Below are 10,973 nucleotides of genomic sequence, written 5' to 3' on the forward strand. Positions count from 1 at the left end.
TCTAAGGCAATCTATAGGAAATAAACCTGGAAAGGAAGTAAGAAGGCAGAAATGGGGATAGAGAAAAGCTGACCCTCTTTCTAGTTGCAACTGTGGCCTCAGCTGATTCTACAGGAATGCTGGAATTGAGATGGCCCCTTGGAAAAGGAACTGGGCCTGAGTATTCCTTCATCAGCCCATCATTGGTAATGGGCTACAACTGAGGGCAATTCCCTGTGACAGACACATCTACTGGAGGAACCGCTTTGTTGGCCCTAAAGCAAAGATCTAGATGGGCCAATTTAGTTCAGCTTTTATTTTTTTATCCATATGGACACTAAAAAGGCAAGTATTTAGGAAAATTTCATTTCCAGACATATGTTTTATTCGACAGGTGGTCACTCATCCTTTCAAAACCATCGAGCTACAGATGAAGAAGAAGGGGTTCAAGATGGAAGTGGGACAATACATTTTTGTCAAGTGCCCCAAGGTGTCCAGGCTGGAGTGGCACCCTTTCACACTGACCTCTGCCCCTGAAGAAGACTTCTTTAGTATCCATATCCGCATTGTTGGGGACTGGACAGAGGGGCTGTTCAATGCTTGTGGCTGTGACAAGCAGGAGTTTCAAGATGCTTGGAAACTACCTAAGTGAGTAAAAAGTACATATTACCAATGTGTATGAGTTCAGGAAAAATGGCACTAAACAGCTCCTTTTCCTCCATGTTTTACTAAGTCTCCAACAAAACACACAGGTTCTAAGAATATAGGTAACTGTTTCTGTGGTCACTATTTCATATGTGTTTATGCATATTTTTATAAATCTTATGTGAACTGTGAAACCTTTGAATCAAATATTAGAAATAAATGCCCCCAAACTCCTTTAAATATGTAAGGGTCAAAGCCAAGTTATATTAACTTTCCTAACAAATAAAATTATGGTATATCAAAAATATTCTTAAATGTTAATTGGCATAATTTATTTGAGGTTAAATGCCATATATTAGCCCCCTTACCTCCTTTTCCCTGCATGCCTAACAATGGTATCAGGCACTTAGTAGATGCTAAAGAAAGGTTTGAGAGTTTGTTGAATAACTCAATGAATAGACAAATGAAAAGTGGAGACATAAATACAAAATGTTATGATATGGCAAATTCTCACTTCAATGTGCAGCATGTGCAAAAATTTCGAGTGGGATGTCCTGGCAAGAGATATGGTGTGTGTGGAGAGGGGTTTGTTATGTGTGAAGTCGGGTGGGGAGATTAAAAAATACTTGTGCTGAGTTACTACATATTTTTGGTTACCCAAATATTTCTCTTCTTACTTGCAAACCCAACATCAGCACTAAGTTTTTTTACTTGAGAGCTACTTCATAGAAAGAAGCACCTAAATAGATACATTGTTCCAATTTGAATTAACATATTTCATATCCCCAATAATCATAGGTGTCCCAGCTCACTCTGAAGAACAAGACATCTCTGTAACTGTCTCCTCCCCATTTCCCTTCAGGATAGCTGTTGATGGGCCCTTTGGCACTGCCAGTGAAGATGTGTTCAGCTATGAGGTGGTTATGTTAGTGGGAGCAGGGATTGGGGTCACACCCTTCGCATCCATTCTCAAGTCAGTCTGGTATAAATATTGCAATAACGCCACCAATCTGAAGCTCAAAAAGGTAAGCCCTTTCATTTATTGGAAGGCCTGAAGCGGTCACCATACTCTGCCATGTGAGGCCTGAAAGTGCTTTCAGGGATGAGGTTGACAGAGACCATGGGAAGTGAAGAAAAGCTTCCGGTGGTTCAAGAGACAGACCTTTCTTCAAAAGACTAAGTCCAATGTGCTTCTAGCAAAGCAGGCCTATTAGTGAAGGGAAAATATTGTATCTGTATAGTGCTGCTGGAAATTCAGAAGAAAGAAAGTTGGGAAAGTGTTCACAGTCCCAATTTAATAGCTATCAGTTTTGTATATTCTCTTCTAATATTTTCACATTTACATATTTTTAGAAAGTTTTATATATTGAGCATGTATAATTTCATGTCCTACTTTTAGGAAATGTATTATAGAAAGTGTTTTTCAATGTCTTCACAGGCTTTATAATGATGATTTTAAATGATTCCTTCATGTTCCACTAAGAGGATATTGAATAATTTTTCTTTTATCTTGTGTTAGATATTGAGATTGATTCCATTTCCAGCCCCCTCCCCCGCCACCAATACTTTTTATGCAAAGGGAGGAGAGGGGACCTGAAATTCCTACTTATGAATATCTCCTCAGGATCAATTCACAGGGGATTTTTGGGTTACCTATAAATTTGGTTTTATTGTGGAATAAAGGGCATCCTAAATAAACCTCAAGCCATTCTAATACCTGAAAAGATAAACTCTAATAGGGACATTAAGCCTACTTTGACTTTTCATTCTCCTTGTACCTCTTTTCCATGTGGGAGGGGATGTGCGTACAACTTTATTTTTCACCTAGAAACTCATGAATGTCTGGCAGTAGCAGGCAGGGAAGAATTTCTGTGGCAGTCCCTGCTAGTCTAAATCCCATCAGACTTTCTGAGAAGAGATTCAAAGGTAGCCAGAGATTCTGAGAGAGTAAGAGCAGACCCAGGGGGAGACTTGGTGGGCTAATAGTTTTTTCTTAAGCTATATGTTTCTGAGGTCAAGTTAGTTATTTACTGCCCTGCTAGTGTGAAGATCAGAGCAGGTTCATGTAAACTAGCCTGTGAAATGTTCAGAACCTCCTGAGAATCTATGTTTCTAGGCATTCTGAGCATCAGGAAAAAGTTTAAGGGACAGAAAGTAGAAATCACATTTTAATGCTGATAGGGCCTACCAAATATAATCTGCTTCATGATCCATTGCATTTTCAGATCTACTTCTACTGGCTGTGCCGGGACACACATGCCTTTGAGTGGTTTGCAGACCTGCTGCAGCTGCTGGAGAGCCAGATGCAGGAAAGAAACAATGCTGGCTTCCTTAGCTACAACATCTACCTCACTGGCTGGGATGAGTCTCAGGTAAGGACAGGACTCCAATGCTCAGGTCCTTCCCATGGTATACAGGACTTACGGACTTGCCCTTGGTTATTGGTGTGTCTCGTGTACTATTTTTTTCTAAGTACACTTAGTGGATTTAGTGATCAAGTCAATTCACTCTCATTCGGTATCCCCACATTATATTTAGACTGTTCAGACTAGATTCAAACCACGGAGCCTGTTAAGGAATAAAAGCCATTGCTTTGACATTATTAGGGCAATTCTCCCACCAGGCACTCTGAAACCAGGTGGACAAGATGATGCACAGGGTTATGGTAGGGAAATTTAACTTTCTCTCTCTCTCTCTCTCTCTCTCTCTCTCTCTCTGTGTGTGTGTGTGTGTGTGTGTGTGTGTGTGTGTATGTGCGTGTGTGTGTGTGTGTGTAAAACAGACACTCCCCAACTTAGAGTGGTTCAACTTATGATTTTTCAACTTTACAACGAAGTGGAAGCAATATGCATTCAGTAGAAGTCATACTTCAGTATTGTATTCAATAAATTACATAAGGTATTAAACCTTTTATTATAAATAGGCTTTGTGTTAGATGATTTTTGTGCAATTGTAGGCTAATATAAGTGTTCTGAGCACATTTAAGGTAGTCTAGGCTAAACTATGATGTTAAGTTAGGTGTATTAAATCCATTTTAAACTTACGGTATTTTCTATTTAATGATGGCTTTATTAGGCTATAACTCCACTGTAAGCTGAGGAGCATCTGTATATATAACATGCATAAGTATATAAAGTATATACATATTTTATTATGTATTTATATATGTATCACATACACTTATATGTATATATGTATTTATAAAATCATTTGATTTACATGTTTTTGCATATTTTACAATATACTTACTACATTTATAACTATTATGCATGCATATTGCCAGGTGTTATTCTTATGTATCTATTTACATAGATTGTATAATTTTATCCTCTCACCAACACTATGAAGTAGCTCCTATTATTATCCACATTTTACAGATGAAGAAACTCAGACCAGGTTAGGTCATTTTCCTAAGAGCACCCAACAAATAAGCGACAGAGACAGAATGTGCCAGAACCTGTACTCTCAGCATTTCCCAGTAGTTCATGATTATCATTTGTAAATAAATTAATATATATCTAATGAAGGTGATATATATGCATGTATGTGTGTGTATGTGTATGTGTGTGTACAATGAGAGTGGTCTTTCAAAAATGTTTGGAGACCACTATAATAAAGTAAGCCAGTAGTTCTTAACTGGGGCAATTTTGCTCTGTTCTCCCAGCCCAGACATACACCAGAGACAGTTGGCAGTGTAAATATCCTAGAATTAACAAGACAGCCCCCCACAACAAAGAATTACACAGTTCCAAATATCAAAAGTGCTGAGATTGACAAACCCTGAAACAAGTCAATGATTCCTGGAGGGGTAACATCTTTGTAAATAAGCAAACATTAATGACTTGGCCTGGAAACAGCATAAGCTGTCACCATGAATGAGAAGCTAAGGCAAGAGTCTCTGCATGTTTGTTTCCAGTGTCTTAGCTGGTGTCTTAGTCCATTTGTGCTGTTATAACAAAATGCCCGAGACTGGATAATTTATAAAGAAAAGAAATTTATTTTCTGAAAGTTCTGGAGGCTGTCAAGTCCAAGATTGAGACACCAACAGGTTTGGTTGTCTAGCAAAGGCTGCATCTTCTGGGTGGGAGAAATACAGTGTTTTTACATGGTGGCAACAAAAAGGACAGGCTCGTCAAATACTGTGTGATGACTATATTCCAAAGCCCTTAAACTCATTCATAAGGGATGATCCTTCCTGTCTTAATCACCTTTTTAAGGCTCCACTTATTAATGCTATCACATTGGCAGCATCTGAATTTTGGAGAGGACACATTCAGAGTATAGCAGGTGGGTATTCACAGACATTGGTTCCACAGCCCTGGGCGTTTTCCATGTGGACCCTGTCACTGTGAAGACTGAATTCCCATTTGAGTTTCGACATATTATTTATCACAGATTCTCCAAGTCTTAAAGGAATCTTGTAGCAAATATTGATTAGGGAAACATAACCATAAAAATTGTTACTACAGAAAAAAAGTGGTTTCAAAATGTCACTTCTGCAATTTAAAAACACAACAAAAACACTTTGATAAAAATAAAACTCAAGAAAAAAAAAACTATAGTATATAAGTTGCTTTACTGTTTTGTTATTTAAAAAGCCAGGCACAGGTCTTTTTTTTTTTTTAATCAGTAATTTATTTGTATTGAAAAAGTAATTATTTAGCTCTGCAAAACTGATCTCTATAGAATTATTAAACCAGAGTGCCCACCTTTCTTAACCTCCTCTATGCCCATTATCCATCTAGTGAATTTAAAATTTGATTTACTTTAAAAAATAAATTTAATTAACCACTTTTATGAAAAATACCTGTTGTTCAAACTGAAGCCTCCTAGATTGTAGCAGAAAAATAGCATGTCAACACACACAAACACAGACACACTAGCTTTAGGCTTGATTTGATGTCTCATTATGCAACCAAGGTATTGCTGTATTTTAGTCTAAAATTGTTACATCTCTTAGTAATTCTCCCAAAGGAGTGGAAGTATATTATGGTAAAGAGCAAAAGTCAAACATAGAGCACATAGAAAAACAATGAGAACACTACTCATTCATCAATGCTTGACTCAAATCCTGTGGCCCTAAACCTTCCCCTATTCTTCCACTGCACCTTCCTTCTTTGTTCTCATTAGGATACTTGTGCCTCTTTCATGACTCTCATCACACCCTGTTCGACATATGGGATTATTTATATTTGTACTTCAAAGTCTCCCCTTCTAGATTGTAAATTGCTTAAGAGAAATCTAGTTTGTCCATCTTTGTTTACCTTTTAACATCCAGCAGGTTGCCTTGGTTAGAATAGTTTGTGAATTATGTAAATTCATTGTATGTGATTTTACAGCATGTCTTTTTCTGAATTCATGTCCTTTCCTACAGGCCAATCACTTTGCTGTGCACCATGATGAGGAGAAAGATGTGATCACAGGCCTGAAACAAAAGACTTTGTATGGACGGCCCAACTGGGATAACGAATTCAAGACAATTGCAAGTCAACACCCTAAGTAAGGAGTCTGTCACCAAGATGTTTTTGAGGCTTGTGTCTGCCTAAAGTAGCAGCTCCTTTGTGTCTGCCTAAAGTAGTAGCATACATATCGAAACTTGAATATTTTAGAAACTCAGATACGTCTATTACTATATAAAGGTTGAATTTATGTCCAACAGTACATCCCAGGTATCTTCAACTTTAAGAAGGAATATTTAAATTATATAAGCATTACCTGGAGAGTTATTAAAAAAAAAGTTTCCCAGGTCCCTATCTCAGACTTTCTCAACCTGCTTGTCCCAAGCAGGGCCACAGCTTGGTTCTTTTCTTTAGTCTACTAAATTTCAATAGTGTAACTACTTCTTTTAAAGATTCAATATAATTTACACTTATTGTTAAGAAGACACTGTCTCCACTTTTAGTTATAGCTTCTGGGTCTAAAATCTTAAGTTTACAGATGTCTCAAGGTGCTTTCTGCTCTCACTAAAACTTTAGTCATTATAAAACCTTGAGGGGGATCCCTTATCTTGCTAGAGTACCTGAGAAACTCAAGAGATCACCATACATGTACCCTTTAGACTATTGCTTTTTGCACTGTAATGAGTATACAAAGCACCTGGGGATCTCTTTAAAATGCAGATACTGATTTAGAAAATTTGAGGTAGGGCCAGGTAATCTGCATTTTTAAAAAAGTTTATGGCAAGGCTACTGATCAGAAACTACACTTTGAACAAAGCTTTAGACGCTAAAATTTAGAGAAATGAAGCCACACTAAGTAGTTAGCATAGTTGGCTTGTTCCTAATTTCAAGATGCCAGGGAGGGTTTAGGGGGCACAGAGCCCTGAAGGAAAGTAGCCCAAAGACTCATGAATTCACCCCCATTTTCTCTGTGATAAAAATTCCAAAAATTCTATTGGTTGGATTTCATTTTTCCAGAGAAGTCAACTACCTTTTGAACTATCCAGCTGCTCACACAAACAGGCTGAACCATACTCCCTCTGAGCAATATGAACTCTTTGCTATTTGTGGAAAAGGCAAAGGAGCAGAGGGGACTCTGCCCTGGCGCCACAGATTAACAGGAAATTCCCCTACCTGCTTTGTAGACATCTCATCCCAAAGTTTGAAATTGTCTTTTTTTTTTTTTTTCTCTCTCCCAAAAGTACAAGAATAGGAGTTTTCCTTTGTGGACCTGAAGCCTTGGCTGAAACCCTCAGTAAACAGAGCATCTCCAACTCTGAGTCTGGCCCTCGGGGAGTGCATTTCATTTTCAACAAGGAAAACTTCTAACTCGTCTCTTCCATGAGGAAATAAATGTGGGTTGTGCTGCCAAATGCTCAAATAATGCTAATTGATAATATAAATATCCCTTGCTTAGGAATGGAGATAAAGAAACTGTAATGTAATGGTTTTCCCTTAAATGAATGTCAAAGATTGTTTGATAGTGATAAGTTACATTTCTATGGAGCTCTATAGTTTTGAGAGATTTTACAACATTATTTCATTTTTTTCTCTCAGTAGTGTCAGTAGCAGGTAGGACAAAGATTCTTGGATTCAATTTTAGAATCAAAAGGAAAAGGATTGAAAGATTCAGTAATCTCCCTAAGATTATGAAGCTGAGACCAGATCTAGCCCATCTTATTCTAGGTTTGATACTTTTCCCATAACACTGAGCTGCCTCAGAATCCTCAAAATCAGTTTTTATCTTCTTCAAAAGAAGAAGGAAACCAAGGAGTAGCTATGTATTTCATTTAGTGTCATTTTTGTCATCATTAATATCATATTGAAGGAAATTTTTCAGATCATTAGGAAATAATATATGCTGAGAGTGTCTCAACACTTAATAGTGACTGTATTGACATCTAAGCATACTCCAGTTTACTAATAGAGCAGGGTAACTGGGGCAGATATTGTTTCTACAGAAGAATATTGGATTGATTGGAGATAATGTAATATTCTTCATTTACCACAGTGCTTGGCAGAGAGTGGATACTCAAGTAAGGTTTTTTTTAAATGAATGAATGACTGAACTTAGAACCACACAATGCCAAGATAGAATTAATGTAAAGCCTTAATTAGAATTATCTAAAAAAAAAACTTCCGTTACTCTTATAAACCAAAGGAATTCGATTCTCCCTGGGGTAAAGAATAGGCTAAGCATACTAACCAATAGGATGTCCTGGAGGGTTCTGCACATTCTTACTGAAGCATGAAAACGAGAGTGTTGGAGGTGGAGAATTAATCTCCTGCCATGATTCTGTCTGGCTTATCTAGTCTTGCTCCTTGTGCTATAAAATAAATGCAGACTGATTTCCTGCCCAAAATGGTTTTCTCCAGCTAGCCCTTATGAATATTGAACTTAAGAATTGTGACAAGTATGTATCTGATATGGCGATCTGCTTTAAATAGCACCCACCCCTTGTTTTCCTTAAATACACACACAAAACGGAACACATCTGTGTGCTAATGGTTTATTTGTATTATATCATCATCATCATCCCAAAATTAACATCCCCAAAACTAAAATCTCTATACAGAGATAAAATTTACACCTAATAGAATGTTCTGGACATATGTTCAAGAGTTCGTAAATCACTGTTAGTGTGGCCAAGAGCAGGGGTTTTTTTTCTTAGAACTGCTCCCATTTCTCGGAATTAAAACCAGTTTTATTTGTCCCACCCCTTGGAACCACAGATATTTAGAACTCTTAAGCTTTGGTGATGAGGAAGAAAGAGAAAGAGCTTGGGGAAGGGCAGGAGACTGGTTTGGGAGGACAGGGAAATACGAAAAGAATGGGAAAGTGAGAGAAAATAAAAAAGGCAAAAGGGAGAGAGAGGGGAAGGGGGTCTCATATTGATCATTCCCTGCCCCAGATTTCCTAAAGTTTTGTATGTGTTGAATGTAATTGAAGAAGGTATACACATATTCATGTTGTTTTGATTGTCTACAATACTGAATCTTTTAATATCTGGTCACAAATTTTGATGCTCTGGGGGATTATTCAGGGGACTAGGATGAAGTAAATAAGAACTCAGTTGTTCTTTGTCTTATTTCTGTTCCCTTGGTCCCCCAGAATCCTCAGGGCACTGAGGGTAGGTCTGATAAATATGGCTTGCTGTGCAACTATAGCCTTTCTGAAATGTACAAGGATGGTTTCTGCTTAGACACATTTAGGTCCAGGCTGTTCACACTGCACCTCAGGTATCAGTTCATCTATTCAATAGATATTTATTGTGTTATTAGTATGACTCGGGCTCTGTTTATTGCTTCAATTCTTTACACCAAAATATGAACTGGAGTGGGTACCTCACTTATAAGGAGTCTGAGAATATTGTCCCTTTCTAACCTATGTGCATAAGTAAAACCAGCCTCATTTGTTGCTCCAAGAATGTTTTTCCAAGGTTTTCTATCTTCGAAACCAAGTTATGAAAGTAGAGAGATCTGCCCTGTGTTCCAGTTATGAGCACTTAGTATTTAGCATTTAGTAACAGATACTGTAAGAATCGTGAAGCATTGTTTTTAATCTTAAGGCTGGGAAGGCTTTTCTTAGTTCTTCTGCTTTTGCAACTGTGTTTGTGAAATTTGAATACTTGTAGACTTTGTATGTGAATAGTTCTAGGGGGCACTTGGGAGATAATTTCTAGGGGGAATTCTTAAAACTGTGCTCAACTATTAAAATTAATCAGCTTTTTTTGTGTCTGTGTTACTGATCTTTGTATCAACGGGTAAATTCAGCTAGCAATGATTTTCTCTGTTCCAGAGGGATTTAGACACTCTGTGTTTTTGTATATGACATGCCACTTCATGGTTTATGGATTTGGGAAGTGAAAGCTGAAGACTAAGTTCTGTGCTAAATACTGGTGATCCTCACTACACTGACATAAGGGACAAGGGAGTGCAACTTAATTTCATAGATAGAATTTCAGAAAGGAAGAAACCCCAATATGACCTCTTTGTTCCATGTCTACTGAACTTTCATGTTCTAACTTCACAATTGAGTGTCATCAAGTTCAATTGTAGGCCTATATGCTCATGGTTCTGTGATAGCCATTGTTCTAAATGAGTCAACCAGTTATAATCTCCACCATTCAGGAAATGCATAGGGGTGTGGACATGGCATGTTCCTGTGGGAGTCAATGGGTGCTGCCATGGAGGGAAAGGACATTACCTAAAATAAACGGCAATAATAGAAATAGCCAACATTGAGTAAACACCTCTTGCTATGCCAGACATTTTACATATACTTTAGTCAACCCCTTAGCAACCCTGCAAGGTAGCCATTTTGTCCCAATTTTGTTGACAAGAAAACAGTCTGAAAGAAGATGAATGAGAAGCAAAAGTCCCATAACTAGTGGGTGAGTACGTCAACATTCAATCCACATCTTCCTGGGGACAAACTCCATGTGCTTTATACTACACTAGCAGATTAGGTATAAAAAATTAAGGATTTTTTTTTGAGACAGAGTTTCACTCTTTGCCATCTCAGCTCACCACAACCTCCGCCTTCCAGGTTCAAGCAATTCTCCTGCCTCATCCTCCTGAGTAGCTGGGATTACAGGCATGTGCCACCACGCCCGGCTAATTTTGTATTTTTAGTAAAGATGGGGTTTCTCCATGTTGGTCAGGTTTGTCTCAGACTCTTGACCTCAGATGATCCACCCGCCTCGGCCTCCCAAAGTGCTGGGATTATAGGCGTGAGCCACCACACCCGGCCAAAAACTAAGGATATTTTAAAAGCAATTATGCTAGGTACAAATTATGCACCAAGAATAGCTGGGTAACAGCGGTAACATAAATCTCTAGTTTATGTCATCTATGTAGCTTGGTATCTTAGTTTAGAAACACTGATTAACTTGATTCATGCTAATTTTT

General features: G+C 37.9%; 1 protein-coding gene across 1 annotated transcript in view; it reads left to right on the forward strand.

Moving 5' to 3' along the window:
- CYBB (cytochrome b-245 beta chain) overlaps window positions 1-9,792 on the forward strand; it is a 33,814-nt gene extending 24,022 nt beyond the window's left edge. Inside the window, exons 9-13 of the mRNA XM_003924055.4 lie at window positions 374-627; window positions 1,487-1,649; window positions 2,850-2,996; window positions 5,999-6,123; window positions 7,265-9,792. Coding sequence (XP_003924104.1) covers window positions 374-627; window positions 1,487-1,649; window positions 2,850-2,996; window positions 5,999-6,123; window positions 7,265-7,391 — 816 coding nt within the window. The 3' untranslated portion in view covers window positions 7,392-9,792. The remainder of the gene's footprint in view (window positions 1-373; window positions 628-1,486; window positions 1,650-2,849; window positions 2,997-5,998; window positions 6,124-7,264) is intronic.
- The last annotated feature ends 1,181 nt before the right edge of the window (window positions 9,793-10,973 follow it).

The sequence above is a fragment of the Saimiri boliviensis genome, chromosome X, assembly GCF_048565385.1.
Source record: "Saimiri boliviensis isolate mSaiBol1 chromosome X, mSaiBol1.pri, whole genome shotgun sequence".
Taxonomy (NCBI): Eukaryota; Metazoa; Chordata; class Mammalia; order Primates; family Cebidae; genus Saimiri; species Saimiri boliviensis.